This window comes from Macrobrachium rosenbergii, chromosome 30 (genome assembly GCF_040412425.1).
Source record: "Macrobrachium rosenbergii isolate ZJJX-2024 chromosome 30, ASM4041242v1, whole genome shotgun sequence".
Lineage (NCBI taxonomy): Eukaryota > Metazoa > Arthropoda > Malacostraca > Decapoda > Palaemonidae > Macrobrachium > Macrobrachium rosenbergii.
The window spans coordinates 13521983-13541071 of record NC_089770.1 but is presented as its reverse complement, the minus strand read 5'-3'; the positions used below and the strand labels follow the sequence as shown (position 1 = coordinate 13541071).

Here is a 19089-nt window from a genome sequence, read left to right as displayed (position 1 = left end):
ACTGACACTCACATACGACCTTCACGAGGCCTCTTCTCTGTAGAAGAGGTATGAGACCCAAAAAATATGGGTTTTTTTTATATATGGCCTTCTTCCCCTCGACTTCCGTAGATAAAAGCGTCTTCACACCTAATAACGCTTTATTACTCTTCAACGTCATGTTGTTTTTTTGTAGTTTATGTAGGCTTCATTGTGTAAATACTGTATGTTTTTTTTAGAGGCAGACTACTTTCATCCTTTTGTTGTATTGTTATTCCATTGTTGGAAGTTGGTTTTTGTAACTGGATTTAGTGGAAATAATCAGGTTATTCTTACCTGAGGTGAGTGTTTCAGTGTGCTATGAAATTGTTTATGAAAACTTTAATAAAAAAAAAAAAGTGAAAATATCATATGGTTAGATGGATGAAAAATGGGATGGGGATAAATATTTCGAAGTGAGAGAATCAGGCAAGTGGTGTGCAGAGCTCAAGTGTGTCGGTAGGGAGTGCATGCAGGTATAATCACATTATAAGAAAGATGTTTTTTTATGATATGGAAAAGGAGACGTTTAATGAATAATAGTAGGAGATTTAGTGCAGTGGTAGTTCGAAGGGAAGATTTTGTAGAAACTTGTAAGGGGGTGAATTTACATGTACTTAAGGAAGCCTGCGATATATTTTAAGAGCTTAGATTTGTGACACGGAAGATAGTTTTTTGAGAGCAGGTAAATCATTTTTGTGATTAAAGCTGAGTGGGTGTTAAGACAAGTAGACAGGAGAGTGACCGGTTTGCTGTTAAGGTCATCTCAGCCAGGGTGCATTGTCTCAAGAGCTTTTTAGCTTTTGGGTGAATGGAGAGAAAAAGATATAAAAGAAGGATTGGAAATCTAGGGATAAGAAAAACTTATGAGTCAAATTTAGAGTGACAGATATTTAGTGATGTTAGTATTAATGATAAGAGAAGCTGCAGAGACTAGTGAAATAGTAAGGAGCATTTATATAAGGAATATGTTTGAAGTGTACATAAGTAAGCGTAAAGTTTTGGAGGTGAAGTTAGGAAGTGGAGCAGCGAATGCCATTTTGGGTGGTAGAAAACTAGAAGTGAGCCATTGAAACAGACCTTCTGGACCAACTTCAATGGATGAATACAAACTCTAGGGTCGATATCATTTTCCTTGGATCTTAATTTCAACTTTATCGTAGCTTTAGGCCACACGTTAAGAGTTTGTCAGTTGTAGAAACATCACGTAATACATTTCACCTCATCTTTCACCCTGTCAATTTGCCTTCATGCCTGTCATCTTAGGTCTCCCCAACATCATTCATATGTAAAGTGACTTAAGGGTTGAGACGTACTTGTTTGTGTTTAATATGCAATGTTTGTTTCACACTGAAATAAGGACTGTATATATACAGTAACAGGGCATAATTACCAAACTCACACCTGGAGGGAAAAATGTAAATTTATTTGTGTCTCTGAACTGTCAACCTAATTTGAAATCACTTATACATTGGCATTTTTTCTCTAACCAGGAGACGGGCCCCGGGGAACAGAGTGCTGGAGAAGGCCAGTCCCACAACATAGCAAAAAATGGCAATGGTGATTCAGAAACCTCAGAGATGGGTGGACCCCCCAAGTCTCACCCTCCCAAAACGCCGTCTCCTGCAAAGTCGCCACAGCACCACGCTCCACCCCAAGCCTCGGCTCCGCAGCCTAACGATGGCATCCCCACAGACATGTCTGATTCTACAGATACAGAGCCAGACAGTAAGGTGACATGTAAGTAGAGACGAAGTACGAACAAGATTTTATGAATGAGGGTTTTCCTTATCTTGTGTCATTACGCAGATGTTTGTTGTTTCAGATTACATGTGCTCTTGTTTTTCCAGTAACATAGGATCATTTATAGCATTTACGACAAAAAAATGCAAAAGATAGTGTTAAAAAATATAATAAAAATACGTAAAGGATGATGCGGATAAACAAATCAGTGAAATATAAAAAAAAAAAAACAGTAGGAAGGGTTATATCTACCTAAAGCTATCAAGAAAACTCAGATAACTGTTATTGTGGAAATAACGTTCACAAAAATTTCAGCAAACACTGCCATAGTTATTAACAAGTATATAAGAGCAAACTATGGAGAAAGTCATCAGTTATCATTACGAAATAACAAGTATTAATTAATTTTTACAGAGGTATTGGAAAGCTCTTTGTGTCAGAGAAGAAAAAAGTCTTCGTACACTTTTACGTTAAGTTGAACTGGAGAGATTAGCTTGTGGAACCACAATGATTTTATTTTTATAAATGTGGCACTAATGAACTAATGAATACTATTTCCATAGGTCTGCCATCTGGAGAGTCTGTTGTCTGCCCTAACTTAACTACGCACCACCAAGGGAGGGAGATTATCAACACAGTCTATGCATTACCTGTGGATACAGTCTTCACTCTACTTTTTACCAATTCCAAATTCATGTTAGATTTATACACAGCAAGGAAGACTTCAGGTTTGTTGAGCCTCAGATTTTAACAGATTATTCGGGATCATTATGTTCGATTTTTTTTATTATGAAAGACTTAGTTCTTGTTGAAAACTGTTGAGATTGCAACTTTCAAAAGTCAGCCTCCCCAATTCATGAGTTTGAAATTTTCTTCATGTTATTAAAAATAGTATTTTTCATAATTAATTTAGCAGATTTATTTTCACAAATGCATTGTTCAATTAATTATCTAATTATATTTTTACGGTTGATCATTCCCAAGTTATATCTGAACTCGTGTAAATTACGTAACATACAGTTTTTGTTCTGTGACGTCTTCCCAGATCTTTTCTATATTTCAACAACCATGCATGAACAAGTACTGTACAGCACTACAATTTTCCTTTACAAATATGATTTGTTATTCAGATGTGGTAGCGAGTGCATGGCAGAGTAACCCCGAAACAAACCAAAAGATTCGTCAGGTTACGTACACATTGACATTACCACCGAATAATTTTGGCCCAAAGGTGTCTCATGTTACAGAGACTCAGGTAATCAAGGTTTATTTATTTTTGATTCTCGGTATTTTTTATTTGCTTATTTTACATAGGGTTTTCTGGACAAGGTTTCAGTAATTCTTTAATAACAAAACTTAAGTTTATCATAATATGTCATAAGTTATCACTTTATGATACTGTTGTAAGTTTTAGTCATGAAATTTATATAATGCTTGTTGATTGTAATATATCTTGAAAAGTTGAAATTCTAAATGAAAATGCCATTCTGTAATGCAAGGTAGCCATGTATTTATGCTCCTGACATTCAGCTTTCATCTTTAAACATTGACCCCTTATAGTTTTGGACCATAACTCAGAATGATCTCATTTCATAGGTTGTGTCACCGTTCAGCAAGCACGGGGAAATATACACTGTTGATGCTGAGGCTTGCAATGCTGGCATTCCATATGCCGATTCGTTCTTCGTTTCAAACCACTGGTGTCTGACGCGAGAATCTGCTACAGAGACCAGAATCAGCGTCTGGTCTCAAGTCAAGTACAAAAAGAATGTGTGGGGTTTCATGAAAGGTATGCCATTGCTTTCACGGTTTCAAATTCTGATGTTTTATTATTTTAATGCTTTTGCCATTTACTTATTTTTCTAACTGTTGTAACATTTTCTTCATAGGTGTTATTGATAAGAATGCATATACTGGGGTGGAATCTTTGCTGAACGACATTAACGCAGCCCTATTAGCAGAGGTAGACCTTTCTAACCTCAAAAGAACGAGGCGGAGACGAAGGAGAGTGGGAAGCAAAGGCGAGCCTCCGGATGTTCTCCTGGCATCCCAGGTGGATAAGGTCAAGGATATTCATAAATCGACACAGATTCCTCAGAGGAAGTTGAGTAAGTTACTGGCAACCATCTGTTGTTTTAGTAATTTTGGCATGTAACAGATTTATGTACTGTATCTTTTTTCAATCATTGTTACTTGTATAACAATTTATTGCACTGTCATTTGTCACAAGTACATATTCTAGTATCTTTTTTCCCAAGAGAATTTTATTGTTGAAATATTCTTTCAAGCAAAGTTACTTCGCCTAATTTATTAGGAAAATTCGTCTACATTTATGCCCTTCTTTTTAGGCAGTACTGTATGCTATTTTTGTTCTCTTATTGTCATTATCCCTTATAATAATGAATTGATTATTCGATTTTTCTGGTGGCAGATTTTCATACATAATATATTAATAATCAGCTTTTGATAAATAACGTATTACCCATAATACATTGACACTGTTTGCATTTTTCAGCATTACCAACGGTAACTCCAGACAATGGAATGTCGTCAAATGAAGGACCTGTTAGAGTTGTGGTGGCCACTCTGGTTGTCCTCTTGACCCTCAATGCTCTTCTCTACTACAAACTTTGGGCTCTGGAGGAAAAGGTCGTTCTTCATGGTTCTCCATACCCGTCTTTTGATCCTAAGCTGTTCAGGTAAGTTCAGGCTGAACAGGGTGATGGGCAGCACACTGTGAGCATTACATACTTAAGGTTCTCTGCAGCGTCCTTTAGCCCCTAGCTGTAACCCCTTTTATTCCTTTTACTGTACCTCCGTTCATATTCTCTTTCTTCAATCGTACTTTCCATCTTCTTTTTCTTTCCCACTGTTATCCTTATGTTAAGGGGTCGGTTTCCTGATGCGCCTTTTTACAACACCAGGCATGGTTTTTAACGACCTCATGCCCTTGCTGCCATCAACCACAGTTATTGGCTGTGGGCCTCGCCTTTGACTAAAAAGTCCACCTGCAAAGCAGCAGCTTCCACAGTTATTGGCAGTGGACCTAGCCTTTTACCAAAAAGTAAGACTGCAAGGCAGCAGTTTCCATAGTTATCGGTGGTGGACCTAGCCTTTTACTAAAAAGTAAGACTGCAAGGCAGCAGTTTCCTTAGTTATCGGTGGTGGACCTAGCCTTTTACTAAAAAGTAAGACTGCAAGGCAGCAGTTTCCATAGTTATCGGTGGTGGACCTAGCCTTTTACTAAAAAGTAAGCCTGCAAGGCAGCAGCTGTCCTTTTAGTCGCCTTTTACGACACACAGGATCTATGGTGGTAGTATTCTCCACTTTCCATCCTCTCCTAACAATTATTTCAGTAGTGCAACTGCAAGATGTTCCTCCAGTTACACCTTTAAAACCTTTTTACTACCAATTTCCCTTTCAGCACTAAATGGCCTTATAGGTTCCAGAGCTTAGCCTTTGGCCTTAATTTTATATCCCATTCCAAATTATAACATATGGTTTATCATAATCTAGATAGCTCATGAGTTAGCTAAAAGTGGATACTGTTGTTTGGATGCAATCATGGGTTTGACCATTAATTGTCAAATCATCTTAAGGCATTCACAGTGTTTGCCATTTAAAAGGTCTAAGTATCTGCTGGCTAAGAATTTTTTATGGGTTGTAGATTGAAAAGTTTTGATATACCTGTCAAAGATTATTATGAAGTCTGTAGTAGTTCTTGTGGGAACAAAAACCTCGCTTTTCATGTTAGAGTCATCCTACTGCACATGTACACAGACGCCCTTGTTATTGATTGAAAAGACGAAAGATTAATGCAGGTAAACCTAGGGCATCATGCCTACGCTTTCCCACCCACCTGTGTCATTGTTATTCCGGCTGAGATTGCATGAGGATGGTGTGGTTTCTTGTGTGGGATACAGATTGAGGAAGGAAACTTCCTCTCATTAGTACCTAAGAAGACCTCTTTGTTTTTATCTTTGGGTAAAGTGTACTTATGTTCAACACGTCAAATAGAATATATGGGTAAAGTGTACTTATTCTTAACACTTCAAATAGAGTATAGGCTAAGGCAGTGGTTGGTTTGGTACACATGCTTTAAAGGGCTTAATTAGAGGTAAATACATTAAAATATTTGTGGAATGCAAAATGTGAACATGTTTGGTTTGATTACACTTGTTATTGTGTTTATACAAAGTTAAATTTTATATATGTTTAACTTACAGAACTGGGTCATCAAGTGGGCCGTTGGAAGAATGGGTCAGGATACTGCAGCATCAGGAAGCCTTGCATGCTGCGGAAGTGGAAAGATGGAGGAAGTCTATAGAAGAAGCAGCTGGTTTCCTTAGAAAAGTAAGTCTTTCAACAATCTCTTATTTCTGAAGAGTTATCATGATATAAATGAAATTCTAAAGATGATTTTCATTTTTTCATTCCAATGCAGAATTTGTAAGATATAGTCATATCTCGGCATTCACATTTCTGGATTTGCAAATTCACAGATTTGCAAAATTTTTATTGGAACCTAGCTGATTTACATTTGCATCTGCGATTTTTTCACAGATCTGCGAAACACTCTCTCTCTCTCTCTCTCTCTCTCTCTCTCTCTCTCTCTCTCTCTCTCTCTCTCTCTCTCTCTCTCTCTCTCTCTCTCACAGTTAGCGTGTACACATATTTTTACAACTTATTATTTCTCTGTATGTCTTTACATAATTTTAAATTGATTGAATACTTGTACCCTCTACGTATAGTATGTACGTTTTCTTTATTTTATTGAATTGTACCTTAGTTATATGACTTCTGTAACATATGAAGTTTACCTAGTTTACCTCCGTGACAGTGATAAAGAAAATGTTGGTCATTAAGTTTACAGTCCCATTCATTAATTGGTTTTACCTTACTGTGAGTGCAAAATAAAATGGCAGCCAATGAATTAGTATAGGGGTAACATTAATATACTGTACTATAAATGCACTAGTGTGGCAAATACCCGTTAGGCGATACTGTACTCTATTTTTACGTCAACCACTCATTTTGTTTTTTAAGAGTAATGTATTAAGCTAACTTTTAAATGAAATTGAAGTCCTTTGGGAGAACGATTTGGGTCATATTTAGGATTTAAACTCTACACATAAGCATTTATTAACAATTTTAGTGACTCATATCAAACATTTGCGATTCCTCCTGATTTGCAACAGGTTCTGGAACCTAACCTCACGAATGTTTGAAGTATTACTTTATTCATGTTTAATCTGCTACTGCCAAGGAAAGTATATTTTTGGAAAGTTCATGTAACTCCCAATTCATGACCAGTTGAATATGAACTACTCTACTCTAGAAGAAAGTAAGGCCCCTTCATTTACTACCACTATCACTGCTATTTGATTCTAAAACATGGTTAATCTAATCTTCAGAGCTAAAATGCCAGGCTCTCTGTAAATACTTAGTACAAGCTTGTATAGCTAAGAAATATTAAAATATTTTTAGAAATATTGTATGTTACTATGTACTATACATATTTATATATGCAAGATTTTAGGTGTTACTCTTTGGGACAGGAATAAACAGAGGATTTCACTGTTGATTTCCATTATGTTTACTCTTATAAAATTCGAAACTATGTTTGAAGTTGAACATAAATTTATACAGTAGTAGAATTGTTGGTAACTCATACCCAAAACATCATGGTTATTTTGGAAAGACATTACAGCCTAGACTGTAATGGCCTGGTAACCTTTTACTTTGTCATTTTTACCACTATGATATTTAGCAGTGAGCACTGACATTACAGTGCAGAAGAATTGGAACAGTAATTGATAAGGATGTTGTTTTGCATCTTATCCTTGCAATCTGTCAGGTATTATCACTGTGATCTGAAAAAGAGCAAACATTGTTTGTGGCCCCAAACCATACTTAAATAGCCATAAATTGTTATGATGCAAAACATTGGCAGTGCAAAAACTTCACATCATCAGTACTGACTTTAGAAATGTGATCCTGAACACAGATTGCCTGAGATACAAGGATGATGTCTCTTGCCCAACAAGAAATGATGTTCCTGGGAACTGGTCGTTAATGAAAAACCAAAAGCTATTAGTTAGTTTAACCATTTCACCAAAATAGAAACTTCAGTCTCATGAGACTATCTTGTAAGAAATGCTAGACACAAGTCCATAGTCTCAGGATGACCTGAAGAATTTGGTGGAAATAAGGACAGGCAAAGAACACATGTCTAACAAATAATAAAAAAACCTTAACCAGGAATCAGTATCAGCAAGGTCTTTGGGATGTTATGATAGTCAGCCTAATGCTTTATCAAACCCTAGGTCTAAATAAAACTAGATAGAAAAAATGAACCTGCATTGTAAATATTTGTACAAGAAAATGTTATACAAAATGGCGTGAAGTGACTTACTTTTCAGTGGACATGTTTAATGTTTAATTCCAAATGGTAGTAGTTAAGTAACTAAAACATCTACAAAAATAAAATTTTTGTTACAATGAATATATAATTTGATAGTCTTGTATTTTACTGTTACTTGAAAAGGTAAATATTCAGGAAAGAAAATGCTATTTCATGGGATACATTAAAAGTAGTAATAGCCTTTAATGTGGTCACTAATCATGTCATCTTCACATTTCTCTCCCTCTCAATTTTTGTTCCATCTTCATAGGCGGAAGAATCTCTAAGGAACCTGCACACTTCTATACCTCCCCAACATGCCTCCAAGATTCAGTTTTTGTTGAGACAGATTCAAAATTTACATGAAGCCGAGTCTCAGCGGAGATCACCTGAAGGCAGAGACTCCTCCAACAGTCCACCAGTGACGCACAAGAGATCTGAAGAAGTGCAGGATTTTACCAGTGATAGTGCATATAGAAACTCAAAAATGAATGAAGTGAATTTGGAGTTGTAACTTTTTTGTAGTTCCACATTATTCCTTCCCCTCCCCCCCTCCTTGAATAATTTGCACTGGTTATCATAACGTAGATTGTTGCTCCTTGTAGAAATAGTAAGAATTACCTCTTAAATTCCTCTATTCTTTGTATTTATGGCATTTTCAGTGATGAGAATGCCCTTTGGGGTTTGCCAAGCACAATATTTCTTCCAAATATAGAGGTTAGGGAGTTTGGTGTAGTGTCTAAGTTCTTGGGCAATCATTTATCTTAACGGTTTGGTAATGCAGTGTATTAATTTTGCACCTCCATGCCAAAATTTATGAAAACTTGAAAATGATGGTGCAGGTTATAAGTATTGGTAGTAGTATTTTATTTATTGCATTTCGGGGAATGGTTATTCTACTTATCAGTTATTGAAACGTCATTTAGGTGAGACCTGTGTTGATGTAAAAAATCTGTACTTATCGAAGCTTAGATAATATTACTTATTTAAAAGTTCATATTACTGTTGTTATTAAATTTTGTTTTAGTATTCTGAGGTTGTGCAACTTACTTCTTCATTCCACAGAGAGTGAGGAATAGTTTTAGATCAGTTTTTTTTTTTTTTTGAGTTGTGTCTGGTGTGAAGATACATTTTTCTTTTTTTCCACAAGCTGTTTCACTGTAGTGACAATTTTTGACATAAAACATCAGTAATAATAAATTTATTTACTAGTAGCAGCAATAAATGCATTCCTACTTCTAGCATAGCGATGTTGCTTTTGCAACAAAGGAAGATTATTTTCTGAGTTTCTTCCTTTCTTCAGGATTTTGTAGGGTAACGCCTGTAATGGTATGCAGTTTTCTTTTGTCTTATTAGATGCTACAGCACATGCACTTTACTGTCTGTTATCTGTGATTACGTTTGAGAGAACTGTCTTCTGCGTTGTTTATGTGAAGACAGGGAAACATTGCCATTTATTGCCTTCATAAGAAGTAAGCATTGAAAGGGTACATTTGCATCAATTTTCAAGGCTTCATATTTTTAGGTCTTGCAAAATCCTGCCTAAGTACCGTGCTTAAGATAATTATTTGATAGATTTCTAATACATTGTCAGACCTGAATTTATATATAAAGTGCATGCATTTGGTTGCATGTAATCAATGTACAAATTTTTCCTGCTTTGAGGTTTATGAATACAATTGTTTACTTTATGTACAGTAACAAAATACTTGTACATGGCAAGACTGTTTAAAAGTTACAGTTGATGAAGTATTAATTATTATACAGTATAAATAGATAGAAAAATACAGTACGGAAGCGTTGATATATAAGTACCAGTGTAATCCTTTCCTTTGCTCTGAAATTTCCAAACCTTTTGCATTTTCTTTTTTATAATATTTTTTTCAATAGCTTTTACTTTTATAATATTGTACTGTATTTGTATCTGTGTTTTCTGCATTCCATACTGTCTAGTTGATGGGACTTTCTGTATTTCTCGTCAATGAACTCTTCACAGTCATCTTCCTGTTAATACGTAATATGATTCTTACGAATTAGTTTTCTTTGCTTACATTGTTTTTTCTCTTTATATTGTAGTCTTATGCGCACATCTTTCTAAACTCTTTTATGTACAAGTCTTTTTTAGCTATAGTAGTAGTCTTTCATTCCAGTATATTAACAAAACACTAGCAATCTCTACTTATATTTGTTGCTCTTGCCTTATTAATATATTTCTGTTGTGCTGGAAATGCAATAGATGGACCATTAATGATGGCTAGATTCTGCCATATTTATGGTTCAAGTTTTTAAGATTCACAAACACATTCATAGACCTTAGGCCTTGCATGAATTCTTATTGGGTGTAGGGATGAAGGTCTGGAGTGCATAGTTAGACAAATGATTGTGGTTACTCGGATATAGAGCTTTGTGGTTTGTGTAGAGTATCTTCTTTTGCCAGTGCTTGTATTATTATATCATAAATTGAAAGTGAGTTGTGTCCTAAAGTGTAAGAAAGAGCTGGATACAATTTCTTAGTCACATACTTCCACATAGATACTTTGGCCTAACCAGCTATCATTACATCAGGTTCTGGCTTTTTCTCATACTATTACAATAGTCTCAAACCCAGAGAAGGCAGATGTTTTGAGGTTGGACAGTTGACTGAGAGTGAAAACCTAGAGGCAGACTCTTAATCATCAGCTTGCAGCTCAGTAAGGTTTTTGGTTGAGAAATTGAACGTCTTATTTTTATTATTTCAAACCAAAGTCAAAGTCTTCTATCTTGTGTACAAAGGGTGAATGAAGAAAGAAAAGTGAAACTTCTGCCCCCTCTCAGGGAGGCTGAATAAACAAACAAAAGTTGCAAAAAGCTGACAAAAAAAAGTTCATGTCCCAACCTTGTGAGTTGTTTAATGAACAAATAAGCTATTATTAAAGCCATGGCCTCATTGGAAATGCACGAAAAGCTTTTATGGTGGCCTTAAGGTTTAATGACTGTATCTGATTGAAATTTTATTGTTCAAAGTCTCCATTTTCTTTCCACTTATGAGAACCTGTGTTTAAGGCATTTTCCTTTGCATCATTTTAGTTATACAGGCCATAATTTATAAGTTTTAGTAAGCTGGTATTGATTTTGTCTTGCCTGGAAAGGTTTGTTTGCCAGGTACATAGCCAAGTGGTTGAATGATGTTTAACTAGTCAAATGCATGAATACGTATACTGAACAATACTTGAAGAATAATTTTTAGTGATCTTGACTCATTCTTTGGCATCATTCAGCTACTTTGTAATGGGGATAGCAATGGTGTAATGATAGGAATGGTTGGCACCAAGTTTCACAGATAATCTATTGGCCAATCTAGTCAGCTTGTCATAGCCAGTCTTTTTATGATTTTTTTTTATTGGTTGATAAGCAGCTAGTCAGTGCATAGCCATGCTTGCTAACATGAGAGTAAAAGCATTCCGTAGATTTTATTTAGTGAACTTGACGCCATCAGGCATAATTTCTGCTAAAATGCAAGTGGAACTTGAATTACAGCACTTGTACTGTGAAGGGTTAGGTCAGTGTTGTGTTGGAGGAAAGGATTAATGTTGGATTCCTGGATCAGCTAATTTGGTCATATGATGTTATCATCAGTGTTTCTGTGTCAGATTTTCCTTTTGTGGGTTTGGTGTGAAATGGGTTCTCTCCACACACTTCTTGAATGGTTTCTATCAGAATTAACATCTTGTCCAGGCTTTTATCTATGTTTTTTTTTACACCATGATTATCTGGACCACCCTCCTGGTTTCCATTCTGCTACCTCAGTATTTGATAACATTTTGATTAACTGCTTATTATGAATTACCCAGAATGTTTCAGTCTTGTGGTAATAGTATCTTTTTAAGTGACTTCATGTTCAGGTGAAGGCTTTGATGTATTGATTTATCTCAAATTTATTAGAATGCACTTCCAGTGAAAAACTTTCCATTTAATTAAAACATGGAATCCATCATAGAATTCTGAATGGTTGAGCTTACATGGGCCTTTTAGTGTGTGTGCAATAACCTATTCAAGGTGGATTCACTTTCCATTGAAAAAAGACACATTTTCATAATGCCACCAATGCATAGTGGCCTAGTTCAAGTATTCGGTGGTATTACACCAATGTAGTATTCAATAAGCAAATCTTTCTACCTCCTAGCTTAGTTACTATTTTGAGAATCGCCATAAGGGCATAATTAATCAATAAATAAAGTAGGTTATGCAGTACAACTAGTACCAGGATGATGCAAAAAACCAAGTTTAAGAAATCAGCATCATTGTCTGCATAAAATTAAGACACTACATCTGTCAGACTTTAGGTTGTGTTGCCTGGAGTGACCTTGTCGAGCATTTATGTATGAAATCTTCCAGCGTTGAAATTAGGGTATTTTCCTTCTAAATGGCAAGATCAACAAATAAAAGTTAAGACGTAGTCTTCTCACCAAGCACAAACTCTTCTTTTTTTTTTTTATTAATTAAATTCCTACATTCATTTTTTGTGACAATTGCTAAAATCTTGAATTTAGGCTAGAGCGAGTGGTGTACTGAAGTGCTTTAGTCAGTTGCTAAAATTCCTGTGTAATTAATTGATGGAATATGCAAGTAGAGAAAGTCATTATGGCTATTTTTAGGAATGGGAATGGCTTAAGATGAACAAAGTTTATATTGCTTGAGATATATTTATTTTTCACAATGTTGCTACAGGATTGTATATATATTTGTCATTAGTCATAGCAGGATATATGATTATTAAGTTATTACTGTTTAATTCATGTTAGTGTTCTAGCTGTACATTACTTACCAGTCATGGACATTATCCCTAGCAGTGTACATTGAAAAAAAGAAGTCATTCTTAACAATCATAGAATGTATTGAATCCCTTCATATTACAGTAATACATGTTTATTGATTATGTTGTGAGTCTACCATGAGTTTTACCTTAGGAAAATCTAGCCAAGGAAGCTGATTGTATCTGCTATGTAATTTGAAATTGAAGGACAGCTTCTGCAGGACAGACATGGCAATTCTTACATGTGTGTGTGCATGTGTGTGCATGTGTTCAGATTCTGTACTGTTTTGGGATCTTTTGAAATATTTGTGAGGTTTAGAAAAGCTTGCTTTCCTTTCAAGATGAAATTGTTTAAAACTTTGGTTCACACCGACGCCAATGCCAGTGTATTTGACAAGGACGAGAAAGATACAAAGACCTTTTACCAAAGAACATACCACTACAGAGGTCTCATTGTTAGTCCAGGTGATGGGCTATAAGCTTTGTTGATATCTGATTATGTCAAGAGCCTTTAACAAATGTCAAGATGAGATTTCAGGGCTATATATTCATGAACATTACATATTACCCATTATATTTTGGAATCTTAAAATAACGGAGATGTTACTGATTCTTTTTGTTGCATTTTTGTGTTAGGTATAACTTGACTTTTTTGTGAACACTAAGATAAATTCTTATCAGAAAGTTAGTACTAATGTAAATTATTCCAGAATCATTTGCATAAAAGTTTAATTATTAAATACCATCTGAGAAACTTATAAAATAAGGTTATCATTATATATTTTTCTTTTAGAGAGGACATGCTGCCTTCCTGTTTCAATAAGGAAGGACACAAGTTTATGGTCCAATTTGAAGTATAACTTGTATTTTATACAACTGTATTTTCGTAAAATTCTGTATTGAATTTACATACAGTTTGTGCAAACTTATGTAAAACGTTTAAGCATGTGTGATCATACAGTTTCCATCAAATAAGCAATTCATAAAATGTAGATTAGTTTAATCTAAATATTTTTTGTTATATTTTATTTATTAAGGCTACAACTTTAATCTCAGTCTTTAGGTTAGAATTATCCATATGACAGGTTTTTTTTAATTAGACTTGGAGCAGATATTCCACAACAGCTAATTTATTTAAGTTACCTTTTTTGTAGTTGACACTTTCATTCAGTGAACAAAAAGCATAGAGGGATACTGTATAGGTATTTATTTAGTCTGCAACTTGAGTGTCTGCACTGGTACCATTGCATGTATTTAGTGTATACAAGTACTGCATCAGGATTCATGAGATTGTGGTAAATTGAAATTTTATATGCAATAGTCATATGTACCCAACAGTTAAGTTTTGAAAAATGCACAGTGGTCTGGTTTAAGTACTGATGCATAATACTAAGTTTCAAGTATGATAGAAATTTTTATGAGAAAAATAGATGGAATAAGTTTTTTGCTGATGGTTTCAAGTAGAGTTTCAGGATTTGAGGGCCCATTATTTATTTATTTTTGTGAAGCAGAGAAGTAACTACCAAATACAGAATTATATTAGCAAACTAAATTCTTAACAGTTCTGTGGTCAAGTTTTAGGGAAAATTTACAATTACATAACTGTCCTCACTTTTATTGTCCGTTTCCTTCTTGTCTCTTTTTCCCTACTACATTGCAGGCATTTTCTACTTATGATATTATAATCCTTATATAAAATATTGTTGTCTGTGATAAAAAAAAAAAGTTTCAAAACTCAATCAATTAAAATATGCTCGGGTGCCAAGGATTTCCCATTTGACAGTACAGTATTGTAGTTCTGTTGCTTACTAAAAGAATGATTTGAAGTCATAATTTTATGCGTCGCAAATTCTCTGTTTCTGTTTGCTTTGTAATTCAAAAAATACTTTTTAAGAACTGTTATTTAAGCATTTCTTTGTAAACCTCTAAAATATCAGACAACCCTCTAATGCAAACACTATTGACAATTTTTCATCGTATGTATAGAGTGGGTAAGCAGTGTTTAGTAGTAGAGAGTAGGTTTATGAATTGCATATTTGGTGCTTATAAATACCTTAACAATCATTAAGGTGCATTAATGGTATTTAACAGTTCCTTTTGGCCAAGGACTAAGTAATATCATGAATGAGAAAAAAGTTTTGTTCTAAAAGACTTTGCGTTACCAGATGTCTAGGTTACACAGAAATATTAGTTTGTTATGTATAAGTAATTATTTCTCATCTGATTCCTAAGCTTCACAGCTCCTTTGTGTTGATGCAACGCTTGGCATCAGGAAGAGACTATACTTTAACCTGAAAGGGACTAATTTAAGACCTGTTTTCCCATGCATTTGTTTAGCATATGTCATAGGATGATAAGAAGCACAGGTTCTTTAATCATGCTAATGACTACTGTACAGAAATCTAGTGCTGTACAATATGAGGGCTTTAGACAATTTCAGACATTGCAAGTGGTATCTTGAATTAGTGGTAAGAAGTGTTACCACATATAAAATGATGATTTTTCTTTATGCTCTTGATTATTATTATTATTATTATTATTATTATTATTATTATTATTATTATTATTATTATTATTATTATTATTATGGGTAATTTATTTAAACTATCAAGTTTGTTTTGAAATGGGATCATTGCATTGTTTTGGATGTCTTATACTTTATTTGAAGTGTCAAGTTAAATGCAACTGTGATAAAATTAAAAGTAACTGATTACTCAAGTATATTATTTTATGAAAGATGTTTGTGGTTAATACTAAAGAACACAAAAATTGGGTAAACAAATTTTTATTTCTGGTAAAATGGTCAGAACAGTATAAGATCTTTCTTAAATTAACAAGCCAAGTTATCCAAATCATTCTTTTGCTTTCCAAAGAGGTGTTTAAGGAAAGAGAGCAATCATATGGTTCTGGTCTTTGGTACTGTAAAAAACGCTGGCTTAAGAAAAAAGGGCAATCACGCATTTCGAAGTGATGTACATGTTATTTTGAAGTTCTGTACATCCATGTTTGGGCAAAGTCGGACAGGGTGGATTCATGTCTGTGATATTAGCAAGTATAGACTATGAGGTTGATGTGGTTTCCATTTATATAATAGGATGTTGGAGTATATAATGTTACTGTAAATGTTCTGTTGTTCTGCACAACAGTATTCAATTCTCTTTTCAAGTGGATCACGTGTGTTGGTGGAGAGTGACATTAAAGAAGATTCTTGATTGTAATACATATAACTAATGTGTCCACATTCGTATTTACTTTTATTTGCACCTCATTTTTATCACGGTTTTGGGTCATGATTTTATTCTCTGTTTCACATAGAGGTGAACTATGTCAAACTCAGTTCCTATGTTTCCTAGCCTTCTAAAGAGTGAGGAAAAATGTTTTAGTGGTTAGTAGGTAGTCAGGATTTTGAGGAAATAAATGCTGTGCATTTAATCTTTTGAAAGTAGAGGTTTCAAGATTCATTTGGCAATGATAGATTCCTCTATTTTTAGTTACCTCCTTGGACATAAAACATGAATAACTTTCCAGATTAAAGTGAGTGATCCATTGCAGCCTTTTTATGATTTTTTTATTAAATTTTTATTTGATGATTATCTAGGCCTTGAGATTTACTTGGATGACGTACTTTCTTCTAACATTTAAGGTGTAATTGCTTTGATTAAAGTATGTTATATGAAACTGTACTAGGTCCTTTTCAGTGTCGTTTGTAAGTCTGGGTGCTTATTCAAATGATGTAAGATTAATAAGTTTTTCTCCAGAATTCTCATTCCAAGTATAATATGAATTGAAATCTCTCTTTAAGAAGCAATTTGGGAGATTGCTCATACAGTTTGAATTGAGTGCTTGTGTTTAATATACAAAATCAAGCCTTTACCTTCCATGCTCTGCTAAAGAAATGGAAATAATCTGCAGTAAAGAAGTTTTCCTCATAACCAGCTATGTTATACCGTGGTGGGAGTTGGACATTCATGCTTATGCACAGGCAATTCGACATTGTTGCTCAGTAAACCAAATTTAGCGTTTGCCAAATAAACTAAAATATTAGCATTCCGAGAAATGTATCCCAATATCCTTATATATTTAAATTTAAAACGGTTCATGGTTACACAGGGGCCACAATGTTCCTGGTTTGCCTTACTGTAGATGTTTTCTGTCTTTTTCTGTTGTGCACTCATTTTGGTCTCTTTTCACATATCTGTCCAGTGTCTTTGTCTTACTCAAAATTTTAACTATCATATTACTGTATAAATTTAGCTTATGCCTATAATTCTGTTGTACTGAATATTTACCCTATATGTAACACTTGTCTTACTCAAAATTAAACTTAAACTTCGTGTAACCTCTGTAATTGGGTCTTCTCAGCATTCAAGTGTACTTTTTTAAGTGAGTCTTATGTAGAATTAACCCTGTGTCTTTAACTGTCATACTCAAAATTTAACTCATAATTTAAGAACATATCCTTTGGGCTAACCCATGAAATTATTATCATCATTGTGAGGAGATAAGACCACCAACTCCCTTTCATAGATGCTCATGCTGCTTACCCAAAAGATTTACTTAAACATTATGGGATAAAATTGGAGCGAGGCAAAGTTAAAGAAGTTGAACAGCTAACTGGAAAGAGACCAACCAGACAGGGATAAAAAGTAAATGGAAGAAAGCACTACAGCTGGGGTATAACCAAGGGGATGCAGGAAAGAACCTTTAGTACCAATGTGGTCTGGTGAAGTCTGATGATACACGGGAAAGCTGCAGATTTGGCCAACTACCAGATCTTTGTTACAGTTGAGTTAAATCATTAGTCAGTAAGTCAAAAAGAATTTGAGTGAAATCCCTATATATATATATATATAAGGCTCATCTCCAAGTATTTCTCAAAGGTTGTGTTCCCCACCCCAATATAAAGCACATTACATATATACTGGTATATATATTTACAGCACCATTTAAACAAAACATGTAACTGTAGAAATATTTTGCCTTAGTTGGAATGGGAAGGAAGGCTAGGACCCTCAGTCATATTAGATGTAAGTGTGTGGAAATGGATTGCAATGCTACATTGTTAACAAGTATTTCTGGTATATATTCCTTTCTTTGTGTTGACTGGACAACTGTGAATAAGAAAATTTAAAAAAAAATTATTACATTGCTAGATAACGCTACTCTGGAAAGTCTTAGATAAAATTGTCATTTTGCTTTATAGGGTGCAGTATAAATTCTAAACATCAGGTTGGGTTGAATTAGGCAGATGAGTATGTTGATGAATACTGTATTATGTCTTTAATGTATAAAGAGCAAAAAAGCCCTTGTCTGACTGAAGACTATAATTAAGTTATCTGTATAAATGAGACCTGTGTTTTTATAGCCTTTGCATCTCGGAATTTTTTTTATTATGATATGAAATTACAGTATTATAATATAGAAAGGTCTGAATCCTGAAAGATTTTATTACTGAATTTGAAGGTTCTTCTGTAAAACCTACAGTATTTTGATTTCCTATTCAGAAATAACTTTTTGTTTTAATTCCAGTAAAATAGACATTCCTTTGTTGAGAATAACATAAATGAAAAAGTGTAGTTTTTAATTTTATGAAGGCACATTATTTCTTTGAACAGTACATTAACAAATGTCTGCACATCTGTTGTAATAGATTTTGCAGAGCATTAGAATATTTTCCCATATATGTACTGGAATGTTTTATTGTGTGCTCACTTTAAAGATTTTCTATTTACAAAGAAAAAATTAAGTTCATTTTTCATTCTGCTAAAAGCAAATTTCTGTGGGTATTATAAACTTTCTCTTAACCTATTGTATGTTTTATATCTATAAATACAAACCAATGTTATACAAATCCTGTAACTAATGACTGCATTTTGGCAGTTAATTCTGGTGTTCTCAGATTTCATTTGCTTATTTTTATTTGTATTTTTTTACCGAGGAAGTGCACTTTTAATTTTCTTCTTACTCTTCATATTTGAGCTGTATCTCTGTACCCTATATACTTATATACAGTATATACAGTATATGTCTGAAAATCCTTGGATGATCATTCACGAATGAGTAGTGATGCAATAGTTTAAAGTAACTGCTGCCTGGTATTTTGACTACCATTCAGGCACTATAGAGATCGCTA

The 19089-nt window shown here is 34.2% G+C and overlaps 1 protein-coding gene across 3 annotated transcripts in view; it reads left to right on the top strand.

Annotated features, from left to right (window-relative positions):
• The window catches only part of LOC136855050 (protein Aster-B-like), a 71215-nt gene extending 52911 nt beyond the window's left edge, over positions 1-18304 (top strand). For all 3 annotated transcript variants that reach the window (XM_067131819.1, XM_067131818.1, XM_067131817.1), the window contains 8 exons: positions 1512-1758; positions 2325-2489; positions 2892-3016; positions 3358-3550; positions 3651-3869; positions 4277-4460; positions 5988-6114; positions 8436-18304. In XM_067131819.1, the coding sequence (XP_066987920.1) occupies positions 1512-1758; positions 2325-2489; positions 2892-3016; positions 3358-3550; positions 3651-3869; positions 4277-4460; positions 5988-6114; positions 8436-8678 (1503 nt within the window). In that variant the 3' untranslated portion in view covers positions 8679-18304. The remainder of the gene's footprint in view (positions 1-1511; positions 1759-2324; positions 2490-2891; positions 3017-3357; positions 3551-3650; positions 3870-4276; positions 4461-5987; positions 6115-8435) is intronic.
• Positions 18305-19089: the final 785 nt, after the last annotated feature.